We start from the raw sequence: 19,686 nt of genomic DNA on the forward strand, positions 1-19,686 counted from the left end.
ATTTCTTTGTTCCCTGATGTCCCAGAACATATTCTTCTGTCTAAACATCTGACAGACCACAAGTCAGCTACATAGAATCTAACTGCAACCAAAGCATGAGAGCCTTTTAACCTCATGGTTAGTGAGACTACAGGATGTGATATTTTAATTGAGCAAATCTCATATTATTAAATGTCATTAACTTGAGAAGCTGTTCAGGAAGTCATTTAGGTTTTTGGGGAGAATATACTAAGTCTTTCATGTTCAAATTGAGCCTGCCTTTACTTGCATAAAAAGAACTTATGTAAGAAAAGGTAGCCCACCCTTAACCTTTATTATCATCTTGGTATTAATCTATCTTTATTGTGATATAATCCACAGACCATAATATTCAGCCTTTAAAGTGTACAATTGAGTGACTTTTGGATTAGTCTCAAAGATGGGCAACCAACACCACACTATAATTCTAGAGTATTTCATCATCCCCCAAAGAAATCCCATACCTATTAGCAGTCACTTCCTAGTCTGCTCTTCTCCCAGCACCTGGCAACCACCAACCTACTTTCCATCTCTATGGATTTATCTAGTCTGGATATTTCACACAATCATACAATATGTGCCCTGTTGTGTCTGGGGTGTTTTTTTTTTTCCCCACCTAGAATAATGTTTTCAGGGTTCATCCATGTCGACTTTTGTTTTGAAGTTTATTTATTTTGAGAGAGAGAAAGTGTGAGTGGGGGAGGGCAGAGAGAGAGGGAGAGAGAGAGAATCCCAAGCAGGCTCCACACTAACAGTACACAGCCTGGTGCAGGTCTGGAACCCATAAGCCGTGAGATCATGACCTGAGCTAAAGTCAGATATTTAACTGGCTGAGCCACTTAGGCGCCCCATGTCCACTTAAAAACAAAAAAGTATTTATTAATGGAGAATTTGAACAGAAAACTAGGCAGAGTAGTATAACAAACCTCTATGTGCTCATCATCTAGCCACGACAACAGTCATCTTATCCACACACCCACGTAATTTCACCTCATGTTATTTTAAATCAAACCCAGATGCCACATTATTTCTGTACAAATACTTCTGTAAGGACACGTTGTGATAGCTACTCCAACAATGGCCTTCTGATTAGCAGATTTTCCTTCTTATTTTAATGGCCTACCTTTACCAAGAGCTGAATTTTTCCTTTGCTGGACATTCTTAAGAAATATGCGAGATCTGGGTACTTATTCTGTCTAGTAAAAGTGCTAAAAGGGAAAAATGGAAACCAAAACTCCAGGAAAATTTCTCCAGAGGCTGAGATTCAAAGTGATATAAAATTTGATAAATACTTCAATATTTCTTCTGCAAGTCATATGGGGGTTGTCCACTATTTCAGCTTTCTCTTGTCATTCTGAGGAAGGATTAGAGGTTATGACAAGGGTGTTTTTTGCTTTTCTTTTTCAGCATGCACCAACTGCAAACCAGGAGGCCCTTCAAGTGCCTAGCTGAGGGCTAAGAACGAAACAAGAGTACGTGAGCCCAATGGACAGACTGGAGGGCCTTCTTAACGTCTATTTCAGGAAAGGTAGCAGACAAGCAGATATCCACTATAATAAAGACAGGAGAAAATAAAGAGAAGAAAGAAGAAGAAAAGAAGGCATAGTTGAGCTATTCTTACCCTTGTGTGAGCTATCAGGAGGCAGTTGGAATGTTCATGTTCACAAGCAATTTCATAGTTGGGGATGAGAGCCACCAACTCGCGGACAAAGTGTACCACCTCCTCGTGCCAGGGCACGTTGGCCATGGTGAGACTGCTTGCTGAACTCTCTCCACAGTAGGTGACACCCTGGGGAAGCAAGACAACAGAGACAATTACGGACCTAATTTAAATGAAATCAACTGAGAGTTTCAGAGCCAGAAAGGCTTCTAGAGGGAATCTACCCCATCCCACCCAATCCAATCCAATTCAATCCAAAAATGAAGAAAGTAACAGTGAATTAGAGATGATAAAATCTGCTTAGGAGCTCCCAGGCGGATGGCCTTCCCACCCTGTGACTGAGGGTGCTTGGGTACTGTGTTCAGTGCTGTCACAATCCATGCTGTCTAGGCACAACAATGTATTTGAACCAACAACGTATCTTTTCATTCAGATTTCTTGGTGCACCGTAAGAGGTTAATGCTCAAGGGATTATAAATCTCATACACTAATAATGGAGGCATGGTTGGCACAAAAATTCACCGAACAGTTTATTCACTGGGAAAATAAGATGAGCCCCCATTTCCCAATACAACTTAGTTTGATAAAGGTTGATAAGATTCTTCTGCAAAGGGCCAGCTAGGGATCCCTTTGAAAGTATTCTTTAAGGAGATTACTTTCTGTACATGGATATGTATAAACACAGAATTGTGCCAAACAGGAAATACATTTGTGGCTATACATGCATACCTCTCACACACTTACATGCATATACATGCATCTCGCCTCTACAGAAATTTCTGAGTTGTACAAATGCGGTAAGGTAAATTGGCTTCTAACGCTTTAGAACACTACCTGACAGCCCACGCTTAGAGGACCCCAAAGTTTCATAATTAAGTTCTCTATTTGGTTAAGTTACATAATGATAAATTTTCTGATAATAAGGGATATCTGAATTTTGCAGGCTCTTTAAATACTCCAGAATTAAACTTTCTGGACAAGTGTTTTGAATATTCTAGACATGCTGCTACTAAGGAGGGAATAACTAAAATAAAAAGACATGCACTCACACACTCTGTCTCACTCACACAGACGCAGACAGACAGACACACACACACACAAAGACACACACATACAGAGTAGAGGGGATGGGATACCACTGAATGAAAAACCCATGGATGAGCAAACACTCAGGGCTGGGAACTGGCTGAAGACTCAGATGAACTCTGCAAAATGATCTACTCCAGATGACTCTCAAAAAGATCCCCGTTGGGGCGCCTGGGTGGCGCAGTCGGTTAAGCGTCCGACTTCAGCCAGGTCACGATCTCGCGGTCCGTGAGTTCGAGCCCCGCGTCAGGCTCTGAGCTGATGGCTCGGAGCCTGGAGCCTGTTTCCGATTCTGTGTCTCCCTCTCTCTCTGCCCCTCCCCCGTTCATGCTCTGTCTCTCTCTGTCCCAAAAATAAATAAAAAATGTTGAAAAAAAAAATTAAAAAAAAAAAAAAAAAAAAAAAAAGATCCCCGTTATGCTAAACCGTGACCTTTGCTGAACATAAACTAGAGGCAACCCAGCTCAGTTGTAACAATCAAGAGCATCATCTCTATCAGCCCAGTGATTTTAGAAAATTCATTAAACCAAGTTTGAGTTTTAGGTGAATAAAAAAAAAAAGCAAGTACTACAACAGTTCTGAAAATCTTTAGGAATGGCTGAAAAATTGTGCTAAACTTACCGGAATGTATACCAAACATGAAAACAATTTATTGATAGGTCAAATTAGTCATAAAAATGAACTTTACTTCAACTTAAGTACTTTTTATGATACTGTGAATTATATGAAAAAGCATGTACATAGTAGCTAATTCAAAGGAACTTATTTTTCATATTAAAAAAAAATTTTTTAATTTTTGTTTATTTTTGAGAGAGAGAGAGTACGAGCGGGAGAGGGACAGGGAGAGAGAGAGAGAGAGAGAGAGAGAGAAGGATATGCAGAATCGGAAGCAGGATCCAGGCTCTGAGCTGCCAGCAGAGAGCCCGACGTGGGGCTCGAACCCATGAACCGTGAGATCATGACCTGAGCTGAAGTTGGACGCTTATCCAGCTGAGCCACCCAGGTGCCCCTATTTTTTAGATAAGATCTTACATCTATGACAATAGCTCTGGAAAATATTTTATTATTTCTTATTCACCAATAATAAATCATGAACCATCAAGGACAGATTTGGTTTGGGAAGGAAATGAGAGAATGAGCGCCACGGTTCATTACTAGGTCTTCACATAATACTTTCCCCTACACTCACATGATGCTTCATAGTTAACCAAGTTCTTCACATAAAAGTTCCCATTTTAGCCAGGCAAAATCCTCTGGGGTAGGCAGTACGGGCAACTTTCTGAGCCTCTGTGACATGAATGGGCTCTGTGAATTAGTCTGTGGAGTCACCTTTGGGAACCCCTGAGCCCTCCCTCAGTTGGGCTCCTGATGTCCCCCTCCTCTGGTGCTCCCCGCTCTGCTCTGGCTACTTCATTCTGCACTCCGGTCTAATGGCTGACTTGCCCTGACTTTATTCCTGATCACACTTTACCTAAACTATCTAAAAGTGCCTCCTTTTCTATGACATCACAGTTGTCTGCCACCTTCTCACCCCGCCACCGTCCTGCCCCCACCCCATCTATCACCAGCACCAAGTTTTGCCGTCACAACTTTGAAAAAAGAATGAACTCAAGAAAACAGATGGGTACCGTGTGGCAACTGAAAAACACTCACTTTGTAATCTCCAGGTTGAGGAGTGGCAAGCAGACCCAAAGAAAGTTCCTCAAGAACAAAACCACTTATGCACCCCTGGATTTGTAGTGAAAAGCATAACCGATGCCATTACATTGGTGTCTTTTGGATGGATCACTCTGCTGTAGGACATGGAAGCCATAAGGTCCTATATTGGGTGCGTGGACACTTTACCTGGGGATTCAAGGTCTGTGGGAAGAGTAGTATTTTGGCAGTTTGATTGATATTCTAATTAAACTGAACGTCCAAAGACTCCTATTGTTTTTGTTTCCTATAGCCTAATGAGAAATGTTGTTGTCTTCATGACTTTTACTTTTTGCACAATATACCCAAAACGTGTCACTCCATCCTAAAAATGCTTCAACAACTCTTCCCAGACACACACACACAGGAAAACAAAAAACAGCCCAACCTTCTCAGCATGGCACATGAGGCCTTCTTTTTTTTTTTAAGTTTATTTATGTATTTATTTTCAGAGAGAGACAGAGAGAGAGAAGAAGAGAGAGAATCCCAAGCAGGTTCTGCACTGTCAGCACGGAGCCCAACGCAGGGCTAGAGTCCACAAAACGGTGAGATCATGACTTGAGCCAAAACCAAGAGTTGGATGCTCAACCGACTGAGCCACTCACGAGGCTTTCTTAAGTGGACTGCCCTCCTCAGCATCCAGTCTTTACTTGGCTAAATTTCCCACCATCTCTTTAATCTCTGTTCAGGAACCCCTACCCAACCTGATCCCAAGCTCATCATATCTGGTACATAGCTTGTACCAACTGGTATAATTACATGTGTAAATTCTAAGCTTGTACAGGCAGGGGCTGTGCTCTGTTCTTCTCTACCCCCAACCAATCTATGCTGAATGACCTAAAGATCAAGTCACATATTTTATATGACATTAAACTCCAGAACTCTTTTCTGATATAATATAAAATTTCATTCACATTAATGTGGATTTTTCTACTCTTTTCTCCCCTCTACTCTTTAATGCTTGATGACAAAGCAACTGAGGAATACCAGTCAGGGACTGCTACATGAATAACTGCTAATATTTCTTATCTTTGTGTAGAGAAAGACAGTGAGGTCAGGCTAAGGCATTTGTTTTGCAAAAGGCACGCTACAAGGATTGAGCTCTGTAGACAGCTACAGTGCCAACAGCATAAAAGAGGTTTAAATCATCTGACAACAAATAATTACTAAGCACTTACTATTATTCTCAAGGTGCAATGCAAGGCAGGGAATATAAAGACAGTATTTCATTTACAAATGGATTGTACTACGAAAGTTTTTCAATAAGGCAGATGTTTAGAACATGATACACATTTTCACAAACAAGCAAGCAAATAATGATCACTAAGTTTCTAGGGCTAGCAAATAAAGGCCTATTTAAGCCTAATGAAACTAAAATATATGTTCATTTACAGGGAATCAAACAGAAAAATAGTTTATGAGACTAGCAATGAAAGAAAAGCGGGAACCAATAAAATAAAGAAATAGCTTCTATTGATTTAGTTTAAATAAATGTGCTTAATGAGAAGTGATCTAAACATTTACCGAATCCAGGCATACATTATCCCACTGAATTCTCAAAACAAACCTATTAAAATGATACTGTTATTCTAATTCTAATATGGAGGAAATTTAGATGCAGAGAAGATCTACATCAGTACTTTTTTGGAATGTATCAAAACTGTGCTCTTCCCCATTCCCCATGAGGCTCCAGAGTGCAGACTAGGAGAGACCCCTGTGCGTGCACACTCGCACACGCCTGGAAGACACAAGACATGAACAGTACTCGTTTGCTTCTGCAGGGAACCAAGGCATGTCACTAGCCTAGGGTCAATTTGTATTATCAATTTCCTAGCTTCAAGGCATTTACTTATGTGACCATGAGGTACTATTCAAATTTTAATGCCAGGCCCTGGGAGACCACCCCCCCTTTTTTTTAAATCAAGAGCATAGGTGAAAGACAAGCTTCCAAGGGCCATTCTATGTCAGTGGGTAAATTCTGTCCTAATTTGTGCTTTCATTGAAGGCAAAAGGGCCTCGTGTTCCATCCTTTATTTATTTTTTTTTTTTTTTGGTGGCTCGTGTTCCATCCTTTAAACCCAAGTCCCATCTCTATCAGAGCTACAAAGTACCGCCAGGGTGGTCTCTCTTTTTTGAGTCCCAAAGGAACTCCCTTACAGACCTGACAGATGGCCATGCTGTCAAAAGTATGGTTATTATAACACAGTTACTTCTAAGTGTTTGTTTTTAGAGGAAGCTGAGGTTACTTAGCCTACCATATCGCTAGTTCTCATCAAATGTTTTTCAGAGAGGGTTTTTCCTATTATTATTTTATTAAATGTTATTATTTTAAGTAATCTCTAACCCCAGTGTGGGGCTCAAACTCATGACCTGGAGATCAAGAGTTACCAACTGAGCCAGCCACATGTCCTTGTTACCATTACTTTTAAAACTCCTCCAATTTAGAAAATTTTTAACTTTTTTTAATTTTAGAGACCGTGAGAGAGAAAGAACAGGCAAGTGCTCCCTTGGGCAGCACATATACTAAAATTAGAACATGCGTGGGCACTTGGTGTGGGGGGAGGGGTGAAGGGAGGAAGAGCGAGAGCGAGAACGAAACCCAAGCAGGCTCCACTCGGCGTGGAGCTGGACGCGGGGCTGGATCCTACAATTCTGGGATCATCAAGAGTCAGACACTCAACCGACTGAGCCACCTAAGCGCCCCCCACCCCCACAAAATTTAAATTTAATTAATTAGACAACAACAACAAAAATGCCTTTTCAGACTTAAATAGTTTAACTCTATTGAACAGGAAAGAATGCCTTCTCCTTTACTGATTTCGTTTCAATCAGTGGGATTACAAAAATGATGCCTGCTCACTGTAATAATTCGCAGGGCATGGAAACATGGAAAATAGAATTACTAAGCCTTTCCCTGCCCTTCTTCCAAATTACAACACTGTGAACAGTCTGATATAATCCTTCCGTACTTTTCTTATATAAATATATCCAAACATATACTGCTAAAAAATATAATCAGGGGCGCCTGGGTGGCTTAGCTGGTTAAGCATCTAGCTCTTGATATCAGCTCAGGTCATGATCTCATGGTTTGTGAGTGCGAGCCCTGAGTCAGGGCTCACAGCACAGGGCCTGCTTAAGATTCTCTCTCCCTCTTTCCCTGCCCCTTCCCCCACTCATCTCTCTCTCAAAATAAAGAAGTAAACTTTTAAAATATATATAATCAAATAATAAACATTATTCTATAACTTGTTCTGTTTCTGAAGTATACTATATTCTGCAAACATCCCTTTTCTACTTCAGTTTAAAAGGAAGATACTTCAGGGGCGCCTGGATGGCTCAGTCGGTTGAGCGACCGACTTCAGCTCAGGTCATGATCTCACGGTCCGTGAGTTCGAGCCCCGCGTTGGGCTCTGTGCTGACAGCTCAGAGCCTGGAGCCTGCTTCTGATTCTGTGTCTCCCTCTCTCTCTGCCCCTCCCCCACTCATGCTCTGTCTATCAGAAATAAATAAACATTAAAAAAAATTTTTTTTAAAGAAAGATACTTCATTACCCTGCAGGACAAATGAGAGCTGAATTTAACAAAGCAATGAGATCCAGTCCTCAATGGCACAGGTACACTTAACAGAGGCCATTTCTATCTCAAACATTCTATAAGAAACAAGCTGATCATCCCGCGTCAGGCTCTGGGCTGATGGCTCGGAGCCTGGAGCCTGTTTCCGATTCTGTGTCTCTCTCTCTCTCTGCCCCTCCCCCGTTCATGCTCTGTCTCTCTCTGTCCAAAAATAAATAAAAAACGTTGAAAAAAAAAAAAAATTAAAAAAAAAAAAAAAAAAGGGGCGCCTGGGTGGCGCAGTCGGTTAAGCGTCCGACTTCAGCCAGGTCACGATCTCGCGGTCCGTGAGTTCGAGCCCCGCGTCAGGCTCTGGGCTGATGGCTCGGAGCCTGGAGCCTGTTTCAGATTCTGTGTCTCCCTCTCTCTCTGCCCCTCCCCCGTTCATGCTCTGTCTCTCTCTGTCCAAAAATAAATAAAAAACGTTGAGAAAAAAAAAATTTAAAAAAAAAAGAAACAAGCTGATCATCACCATGCTTTCCCTTGGTACGACTGTTACCTGTTACATTATATTTTATCATTCATGTAAGATAGTTAAAATTGTGATTATATTACATATTTCTTCAAGAAACTTTTAAATGAAATCTCTCCAAGTGGCTCATTTTACTTCTGTAGACTTGGCCTTGTTCAATAAGACCATCCATTTCCCAAACAGCACGTCCATATCAAATTTTCTATCTCTGGTGCTTTGATGAGGCCTAGCACATAGAAAGAGCTGAAAGATATCTGTTGAATGCAGGGGTAAAACAGTAAAATGGAAATCTCATGTGAAAGAAACCATGTCATTATAACATCTCAGGTATAGACAGAGGGTATTACGTTAATAGTCTGTCAAACTAAAAAAATACCCATCGGAGGATTATACTGTTTACAAAGTAGCTATCTTTCTTTTAAAAATAATACCGGGTGATTCTTTTCAGATTGTAAAATATGTCATACATTATAGAAAACATGACTGCAAAGAAGGAAAGGAGGAAGGGAGGGACGGAGGGAGGCAGAAAAAAGGTGACCGTATGATCCAGAAACTTGCTTTATAATGGAAGTTTTACTGCAACATCACTGGAGACAGCATTCTTTAATAGCTAAATCATAAATTAAAACACCATTAATCCCTGACATTGGCAAGGTTTGCTTAAGCCAACAAATATACTGCAGATGTAGTTTGCATCTCTGCATCATTAGAGTTCTTGCCAAGAGTAGCCTTTTAAAATTAAGAGCAATTTCAAAAGAAAAGAGTGTCTTTGACCTGACCAGGGATAAAATGCTGAACACTCAGACAGCAATATTTTATCTCTTCCCACCTCCCTGCTGCTCTAGGCTATAGTACCACAGAAAGCTGAACAGACAGCTGTAAAAATGAACTATCCTCTGAAATGACAGAGTGAAATGACATACACTGAAGAGTCGGGTTTTCAGAGACAGGGTGGAATTTTCTGGTCACGTTTTCTCATTCTGTGGACTCTTAGCTGTCCAGAAAAGCCATTTGCCTTGTAACAGTCCACAGCTTTAACTACCATGGCACGCTGATGCCTTCCAAATGATTACTGCCAGCCCTGTCTTATCCCCAGAACTCCAGGCTTATATAACCTCTGGCCTATTTGAACCTATATGTGGATATTTAAAAGGTCTCTCAAATGATTAAGGTCAACAAAGAACTCGTGAAATTACTCCCCAAACTTGCCTGCCTCCTCCGCTGGTCTTTCCCGCTTCAGTAAACTGTTCCACATCCGCACGATTGCTTAAGCCAAAATCCAGGTGTTGTTCTTGATTTCGTTTGTTCTTTCACTCCCTGTGTCTCGTCTGGCAACACGCTGTATTGGTTCCACTTCCACGATTTATCCCAAATGCACCCACTCCTCTCCAGTCATATTGCCAATGACCTTCCCCCAAGCCATAACGTCTCATTTTATAACCACTCTCGCTCTGAGCTCTGTAATCCGCCCATGACAGCAGCAGGGTGATCTTTTAAAATCATAAACCAGACTATTCAAGAAGCTGACCATCGAACTTAGTATAAAATCCAGTTCTTTTCTTGCTTGAAAGTTCTAACAACATTTGGCCCCATCCCACCTCTGTGATTCATCTTGTGTCTCTGCCAACTCCAACTGCCCTCCTGATCTCACACGGGAACCCCCGACTTAAATACTTACTTGTTTGCCATCTGCCCAAAATGCTCTGATCCCCTGGTGACTGCACTGCTTCTTACTATTTAGGAATCAGTTGTAAAAGAGTCATCTCCTCCATTAGATTTCATAGGTGGAAGAAAAGACTTCTGCCTATGAAATCTAAAACAGCCAATCACAATGTCTACCAAAACAATGATCTGCCCTTTGGCACATCAATCCACTTATAGGAATCCATCATCCCAAAGAAATACTGCCAACAAACGGGCCAGGGACAACCAGGCACCACCACCTCCTACTGTAAGTATACGATACCACCAACTAAATAATCTTAAAATGCAAACACACACACACGCACACACATCTGATCAATCTTCTCTTGATCTAACTACCAATCTACAGGAAATACAGGGGGCAAAGGAACAAGCAATCAGCAAAATCTAAAATATAGACAGAGGGAACTAGCCAGGATAAATGACACATTTTCTTCAACAAACTTACTGGTGTGGGGCAGGGGGAGCAGAGTAGAGAGAGAACACATGAAAGAGGAACTAACAGATTAAAAGAAATTTAAAAAAGAAAGAATCCAATTACAGTTAATGATCCTTATTTGGATCTAGATTCACAAATACTATTTTAATAAGAAATAGTTGGTCAAGTCTGAAACCTTCTATTTCCAATACTTAAGAGACTATTGTTAAAACTGTTCAATTATGAGAACAGTATTCTGAATAAGTGTATACAGTGAGTGTATATCTTTTAGAGACATATACAGTTATAGATGAGCCATATAACGTAGGGTTTGCTTCAAAATAATAGGATAAGGCAGAGAAAATGGGTAGAGGTAGAACTGAAACAAGACTGGTCATGAGTTGGTAATTTTTGAAGCTGGGTGAACAGATGGAGGTCATGAGACCAATCTCTCTACTTCTATATATGTTTGAAATTCTCCATAATAAAAGTTTATTTTACTTTTTTATTTTTATTTTATTTTTATTTTTTTACTTTTTTTAATTAAAAAAAATTTTTTTATGTTTATTTTTGAGAGAGTGTGAGTGGGGAGGGGCAGAGAGAGAGGGAGACACGGAATCCAAAACAGGCTCCAGTCTCTGAGCTGTCAGCACAGAGCCCGACGCGGGGCTTGAACCCAAGAACCATGAGATCATGACCTGAGCCCAAGTCGGACGTTTAACCAACTGAGCCACCTAGTCAACCCTAAAAGTTTATTTTAAAGCCAACCAATTCCTCACTGTAACACTATTTTATTTCTCAGCATACTAATGTTACTATGTAGTTTTTAATTATTTATTTTGCACTGACTGCCTCCCTCTCAATAAATATAAGCTTTATAAGAGCAAAAGCTCCGTCTTTACTGTTATTATCCCCGTTGCCTAGAATGGTGCCACGTTCTTGATTAATATTTCTGAATGAATAAATAACACATCTGGGACCTCCTATAGAGTTTTATAAGGTACTAACTTCACCACAACAAAGCACCGTAGGAAGTGGGATGACATTGGCCAGCAGGAGCTCACCTTCACTTCGATGAAGTCAGGATTCCCCAGGGTCACCAGCTCGGCATAGGCCTGGAGTTCGTCTACATTCCACGCTTTCACTAGAGTCAGCCTGTACACAGTACGCTGTTGCTGAAACAAAGGAAAAGCCAACTTCGTTTTTATCTTGGTGGAAGTCACACCTAGGAAGGCTTTCAAATTTCTTCAATCCCCTAGAGACCCAGGTAATGTGAAATTCAGCCAGAACTTTTAAAAAAAATTTTTAAAAAATGTTTTATTTATTTTTAAGACAGAGAGACAGAGCACAAGCAGGGTAGGGGCAGAGAGAGAGAGAGATACACACACAGAGTCCGAAGCAGGCTCCAGGCCCTGAGCTGTCAGCACAGAGCCTGACACGGGACTCAAACTCACGAACTGTGAGATCATGACCTGAGCCGAAGTCGGACGCTTAGCCAACTGAGCCACCCAGGCGCCCCCAGCCAGAACTTCTATAAGCCAAAGTTATATTTTGTAGAAAGATGAAAAAAAAAATGAAAACAATATAATAAGATTCCCATAAGCCTTTTAAGGGCACAGATATTGGCATGTATCTTTTCTCACTCACAATCTCTACCACTTAGGCACCCAAATGTTTCTTGAAAACGACACACTGAATTAGATTTAGTAAGGAATAGTAAATTGGCCAAATAGTTTAAGACTGTTGAAAATTAATTCAAATAACCTTCAGGCTCTCAGGTACCAATCACTCAAGTGTTTATGACAAGAATTTCTAATTACTCTTCCCTTCTTTCCTGCTTTCTTAACATTTTAATGATCTCCTGTTGGCAGAAAAGACACATTTATGAACTGTCAGTATTGTCACCTGTTTACCACTTAACCAAAAGAGGTAGTGGTTTTCTGAAAAGCAATTAGACAACAGACATCAAAGGCTTTAACAAGTTTATGCCCTTTGACTTTGTAGCTCTCTCCCTTCCAGGACCCGAGACAATTTTTCAAACATTCAAAGCGTTATTGAAACATCTCAGGACAGTATGAAAAAGAGGTTAAAATCTTTTTTTTTTTAATTTTTTTTAACATTTATTTATTTTTGAGACAGAGAGAGACAGAGCATGAACAGGGGAGGAACAGAGAGAGAGGGAGACACAGAATCTGAAACAGGCTCCAGGCTCTGAGCCGTCAGCACAGAGCCCGACGCGGGGCTTGAACTCACGGACCACGAGATCATGACCTGAGCCGAAGCCCGCCGCTTAACCGACCGAGCCACCCAGGCGCCCCAAAAGGGGTTAAAATCTAAAGCAAGACTGGGGAGCGGCACCTAGGACTTGCCTATAACCAGTAGTATATGGCGGAGGTGGTGTCTATGTGCAGACGCACGCAGGGCCACACCCATCTGGAGCAAGTTCCGGGATAATATCCATGCTGCTACCACGCACAGCATGTTTTAAGTAGTGAGGCTCTAAATACTTGAGAGAAAAAGTGAGGCGAGAGAGGAACAAAATGATACCAACCTCTCTACTTTTGCCTATGTTTGAAGATTTCCATAATTAGTGAAAGAGAAGAAACACTCGAGATCTTCGATGAACAAAATGAAAAGATCTCCGCTGAACAGTATTTGGCAGCCATACCAGAAAATGTACTCAAAAATTACTTTAAAACACAGTATATAATGCACGAAAAGACAGAGATCTTCCAGATTCCCTTTACATATAAAGCCAGAATTCACTTAACAAAAACGGGTAGAGAACAGCAGACTAATCTCACTTGTACTTATAGATACAAAAATCTTATAGACACTTTAGCAAATACAATTCAGCAGTATGTTGAAAATTCTAGGAATGCAAAGATGATTCCATATGTGGTTACATATTAATATAATTCATCACAGAGTTCAACACAGAAAAGTACACGCGATCATCTTCACAGACACACAAAGGTATTTGGTATAATTTAAAAGCCATCCTTAATTTGAAAACAAAACAGAGTAATCAAATCAAAAACCATTTGGCAAACTACACAATTAAAAAACACAACCTTAAGATAAAATGGTCAATGTCATTCTCAGTGGCTTATGAAAAATACAGGCATTCCCATTTGGTCAGACTAACAGAAGAATGTCCACTCTGTTATTTTTATGAACACTTCCCTGAAAGTGAAAATCCAAGCAATAAGGCAAGGGAGCAAGAATTGCTGGACACTACACAAAAAAATAATTACTTGCAAATGATGTAACTGGCTTCTTGGAAACCTAAGAAAATCAACTAAGAAGTTGTATTAAGGAAAAGTATAAAAATGAACTGCCTTCTTAGCATGGATCAGTGGAGTGAATATGGGCGCTGGGGCCCGACCAAAGCCCAGACCACACACTTAGCTGTTTTCGTCTCCCTGTTCTCAGTTTCTACCCTGTGAAAAATGGGGGTCCTACACAGGATTAAAAGCTTCAATCCGTGTAGAACTTAGAACCCCAAGAAGTATTAGCTACTATATGCCAACAGCAACCAATTATGAAATACAAGGCAAGGAAAATTCCACTTAAACAACTATAAAATACATCTATAAAATATCTAGTGATTAGTTTATGGTATAACATGGACACTGAAGAAAATAAACTTTTCTGAAAGACCTAAAACAAAAACTCACTACATGGACAGCCATGACAGATTTATAATATAATGTTAACTCCAATGGGAGTTTATAATTCCTTTGCACAAATAAACTGGCAATGATACCAACAACAACAAGAAAAGGAGTTAGCAGTTACTCAGCACTGACTACATGCCAGCTGTTATTGTAAGTGCTTAACATTGGAGCGAAGAGTCCAGTATCTGTCTACTCTTTACAACAAATCCTACAAAATAGGTTTGATTATTATCTTCACATCGCAGTTGTGAAATCGAGGCCTTGAGCTGTTAGATAAATGTCCCAAAGTCACACAGCTGGAAAGCGGCAAAGCTGGCATGTGAACCCAAGGGGCATGGCCCTCTCTGCTTTGCTAAACCTTTTAAAATCGTGAAACAAAACATACAAAGAGAAACGTATATAAGACACATCTGTATAGCAAAAGGGGTTAACACAAAGAAAATACCCATCACCCAGTCGCTATCCGCTCCCTCTGTCCCAAAGATACCTAATACCATTATTCTTTTGTGTCTTGCTTCTGTCATCCAACATTTTCAGAAAATCCATCCGTGTTGCTGCATGTTGACATTTGCTCATTTTCCTTGTTAGCCAGTACTCCATCATTTGAATATACAACAATTCATTCGACCATTCCCCCAACGACAGACATCTGGATCATCTCCACTTTTTAGCTGTTCTAAAACAATGCTGTTGTATTTTTATCACACTAGGGTTTAATTTTGCCTGTTTCAGGAAACTGTATAAAATGCTATTATGGCTTATACTCAATTAGGTCTGGCTTCTTTCACTGAATTTGATGTTTGTGAGATCAAACATACTGCTGTATATCTATTATGTGAATATACCACTAGTGGAAGTGTTGGTTATTTTCCAGTTTGGGTCCTACCAAAATAGTGTCTGTTGCCCTCCGTGTTATTATACTTCACTCTTGAGATGCACAAGAGCATGGATTTTTCTTGGATGCACCTACGTGTGGAAACGCTGGGTCACAGGAGGTGTATTCATGCAGTGTCAGCATATACTGTCAAACTGGTTTCCAAAGTGATTTTACAATACTTTCACCTGCAGTGTCTCAGGGTTCCAGCTGTTTCTCTTCCCTAACCACACTTGGAGTTTTCAGTCTTTAAATTTTGCCACTCTTGCGTTGTCTATTTTGTATTTGCCTGACTACTAAAGAAGTTGATTATGTTTCTGGCCATTTGGATGCCGGCTATTGGGAAGTACTTGTTCAAGTGTTTTAAATATTTCTGTATTGGGCTGTTTTCTTCCTACTGACTGTTTTTTGTTTTGTTTTGTTTTTTTTCAAATGCTTTATATATCCTGGCTATAAGAGAGCTGTTATAAAGGCCTTGGAAACATTTCCATTCACTTTACGGCTTTCCTTTTCACTTTCTTCATATCTTTTGATTAGCAGAAATAGCTAATTTTCATACCTTTTTATCTACAGCATACTTGTATCAAATTGCTACAAAGAGAAACATTATGGGGTCACTGGAAAAGGAATGTTAGTGGATTTCATTAGTTCATTTCAAATTATCAACTTTGCATTCTGGGTTTTGCTGTGACTATGGGGAGCTTGTTCAATGGAATCATTTCAGAGATTTTATTTAAAGTCTGTTTAAAATTAGTTAAAGCAGTTCCTAAGGTCTGCAGAAGAACAAAAGGGTGGTACACTCTAATTAGATTAGATTAAAACAAAAACTGGGTGCAGATGTTTCTTGAAAGGTGAAGGCTGGAATTTCCTCTGCAAAGGAAATACTTAACATTGCTATTTTCTCTTCTGTTAAAAAAGAAAAAAAAGTTGGAGCGTCAACTGGACTGTAGTCATTTAATTTGAATTAAACTTACTTTTTTCAGTTTGGAGATTTAGTAATTTTAATTTGCATAGGTTCTGGAATGGTTATTAGTGCAGAATTTTCTGAATGTGGCATGTTATCTCGTAGGGACAGTTATATAAAAATAGGATGAATATAAAAATAGGATGAAGGTATTGACTTCAGACAGACAGTTTACGTACTTGCTGTTCAATGTACAGTGTTATTCGTAAAATGTCACAGTGTGACTTGTCAAAAATGTCGAGAAGTTGCCATCTTATAATTTCATATATTTTCTGTTTGAGAGTCTAAGATCCCCCCAACCTGCCCCAGTGGTCTGCACACAGTAACAGAATTTTGAAAGTAATATCACATCAAATGTGGTTGGTCCCTAGCAAGAGACCTAGATGTTCACCTCGAAATTTTCGATCAGATCTTTGCGACAGACTTTAAATTTGGGTTTTAACTTGTGTTGTTTCTTAGAGGGAAGTAATAGACGAACTGAAAATACATGGGCTGAAAACTAAGGTCAAAATACCTAAGGTAAATGTTAAATGCTTATCAAGGGGAACCGAGGCAGAAAAAGATTTTAAGTGCAAAGTAGAAAAGGCCCGAGTAGTCAGGAAGGCCAGGAGAAAGGAGGAAAAAGAACCACAGAGTAACAATTAAGCTATGGCTCCTGGCTCTGGAATCGGTTGTGTGCGTTCAGGCATGCACCCTCTGCCTCTGTAAAATGGGGAGAGTACCAGTATCATTATCTTGTAGTATGGTTGTAAAGTTAAAAGAACTAAAACACCGGTCTTAGAACATGGCCTGGCACAAAGAAAGGTATGAATCAACTTCGGCTACCATCACCACCACCACCAGCAGCTCCACAGATTCTTCACAGGTATCAACCAATAGTCACCGGGTCCCTCTCTACGCTGGGCCTAATTCTAGGTGCTAGAGATACAGCAGCGAACAAAGCCAAGTGCCAACTGTTGTGTCATTTACATTCTAGTCTGACAAATAAACAAAACCAGAGTCAGAAAAAAATTAGTGACCATAGCAATGCCAAAAGAGGAGAGGAGCCGGGAAACCGGCAGAGGTTACGACTCCAACACTGATGCCTTTTGCACCGTCTTCTCAATTTATAAAAACCAAACTGAATACTGACCGAATTGTATGTTTGTCAAAAACTAATTCTGAATGGCTTAAAGCCAAAAAACAACTTAAAATTGAAACAGTCCCTCACTGGGGTGCCTGGGTGGCTCAGTTGGTTAAGCATCTGACTCTTGATTTTGGCTCAGGTCATGATCTTGCAGTTCGTGAGACTGAGAGCCGTGTCGGGCTCTGCACTGAAGCCTGCTTGGGATTCTTTCTCTCTGCCCTGCTCATGCCCAATCTCTCTCTCTCCCTCTCTCAAAAATTAAACTTTTAAACACACACACACACACACACACACACACACAATCCCTCACTGATGACCATTGTTTCTAAAGCAAAGAACATTTAATGCCTCTACTAGAAGTTGGGCAACCTATCAAACTCCTTAGAAACCATGCCTGCTGTTGAAATGGCTTTAAACTAAGCTTTATACTATCTGTGGAAGACAAAACAAAATGTGTCAACTTGATAAGTCAAATAAAGAATGAAAAGGTAAATTCAAAGATATAATTCATGATGCAACCAAATGAAACATTCTTTATGCTCAAAGATAAGCAGGAAAACTGTTATTATAGAATTACTCTCTAAATAAAGTAACCAACCAATTTCAAGCTTAATGAACAACTGAAAATTCCAATAAAGGAAAGAGGGCAAAACAAGATAATAAGCCTCAGTGAAGAAAATCTGATCCAGTGGGAAAAGAAATCATTTAAAGGAAACACATCAAGTCATTAATAATGCTTATTTCCCAACAAGGAAGAGAAAGATTGTAGGCTTATTATTTACATTTCTTTTTAAAGGCCCATAAAACACTACAATGTACTAACATACACATTACAAAAGTCTCAAGAGAGAAAAGAAAAAATGGCAAAAAGAATGTTTGAAAAAAGAATGGCCAAAAACTTCAAAAATTTGGTGAAAAACATAAATCTACACATCCAAGAAGCTCTACAAACTCCAAAAATGATAAACTCAAAGAGTCTCATAATGAGACATATTATAATCAAACTGTCAAAAGACAAAGAAAGAGGGGTGCCTGGGTGGTTTAGTTGGTTAAATGTCCGGCTCATGATTTCAGCTCAGGTCATGATCTCACAGTTCGTGGGTTTGAACCCCGCATCAGTCTCCACACTGACAGTGCAGAGCCTGCTTGGGACTCTCTCTCTCCCTTTCTCCCTGCCCTTCCCCTATGTGCTTTCTCTCCTTTCTTTCTCTCTCTCTCTCTCTCTCTCTCTCTCTCTCAAAATAAATAAATAAATAAATCTTTAAAAAAAAATAAATAAAAAGACAAAAAAAAATAATAGCTATAAACACCTGCATTAAAAAAAAAAAAAAAGATCTCAAAATTCACAACTCAAGTATCTGGTCCAGAAGAGTAAATTAAACTGAAAGTAAAGAGTAAGAAAGAAATAATAAAGATGAGAACAGAACAGAAGTAAAAGAAATAGAGAAGAGAGAAACAATGGAGAAGAAAAAAAACCCGAAGTTGGTTCTATGAAAATGTCAATGCAATTGACAAACCTGAAACTAGACTAAAAAAAAAAAAGACAGAAAAGACACAACTAAAATCAGAACTGAAAGCGGAGACAATACTGCCAACCTTGCAAAAACAAAAAGGTTATAAAAGAATACTGTGAACAACTATGTCAATGAATTAAATATAACCTAAATTAAATGGACAAATTCTGGGGCACCTGGGTGGCTCAGTCGGTTAAGTGTCTGACTCTTGGTTTCGGCTAAGGTCATGATCTCACAGTTTGTGGGTTTGAGCCCCACATTGGGCTCTGCACTGATAGTGTGGAACCTGCTTAGGATTCTCTCTCTCTCTCCCTCTCTGTTCCTCCCACTTGTGTTCTCTGTCTCAAAATAAATAAATAAACTTTAAAAAAAAATGGACAAATTCTTAGAAACACACAAATTACCAAAAATGACTCAAAGAGAAATGGAAAATCTGAACAGATCTGCAACAAGTAAAGAGATTAAATCAGTAATGAAGAAACTCCCACACAAAGTCCAGAAACAATGGCTGCACTGGTGAATTCTGCCAAACATTTCAAGGGTAATATTCTTAAACTCCTCCCATTAACAGAAGAAAAATGAACACTTCTGAACTCCTTCTCTGATGTCAGCATTACCTTTGAACCAAACCAAAGATAGCACAAGAAAATACCCAGTGTCCCTTATGAATATAAATGCAGAAATCCTCAACAAAATACTATCAAATTGGATCCAATAGCATATTAAAGTATTATGTACCATGAATAAGTAGGATTTATGCCAGGAATGAAAAAGATAACGTGCTTCATGAATCCATTTATACAAAATATCCAGAACAGGTAGATCCTCAGAAATAGAAAGCAGATTAGTGGTTGTCAGCAACTG

At 39.6% G+C, this 19,686-nt stretch overlaps 1 protein-coding gene across 5 annotated transcripts in view; it reads right to left on the reverse strand.

Annotated features, from left to right (window-relative positions):
* The window catches only part of LOC122209599 (S-adenosyl-L-methionine-dependent tRNA 4-demethylwyosine synthase TYW1), a 212,386-nt gene that overhangs the window by 22,811 nt on the left and 169,889 nt on the right, over window positions 1-19,686 (reverse strand). For all 5 annotated transcript variants that reach the window (XR_006197676.1, XR_006197675.1, XR_006197674.1 and 2 more), the window contains 2 exons: window positions 11,729-11,839; window positions 1,640-1,807 (listed from right to left, as the gene is read on the reverse strand). Coding sequence is in view for 2 of the 5 variants with exons in the window: in XM_042921589.1 (XP_042777523.1) it covers window positions 1,640-1,807; window positions 11,729-11,839 (279 nt within the window). In the remaining 3 variants the exon portion in view is untranslated. The remainder of the gene's footprint in view (window positions 1-1,639; window positions 1,808-11,728; window positions 11,840-19,686) is intronic.

Source organism: Panthera leo, chromosome E3, assembly GCF_018350215.1.
Source record: "Panthera leo isolate Ple1 chromosome E3, P.leo_Ple1_pat1.1, whole genome shotgun sequence".
Taxonomy (NCBI): Eukaryota; Metazoa; Chordata; class Mammalia; order Carnivora; family Felidae; genus Panthera; species Panthera leo.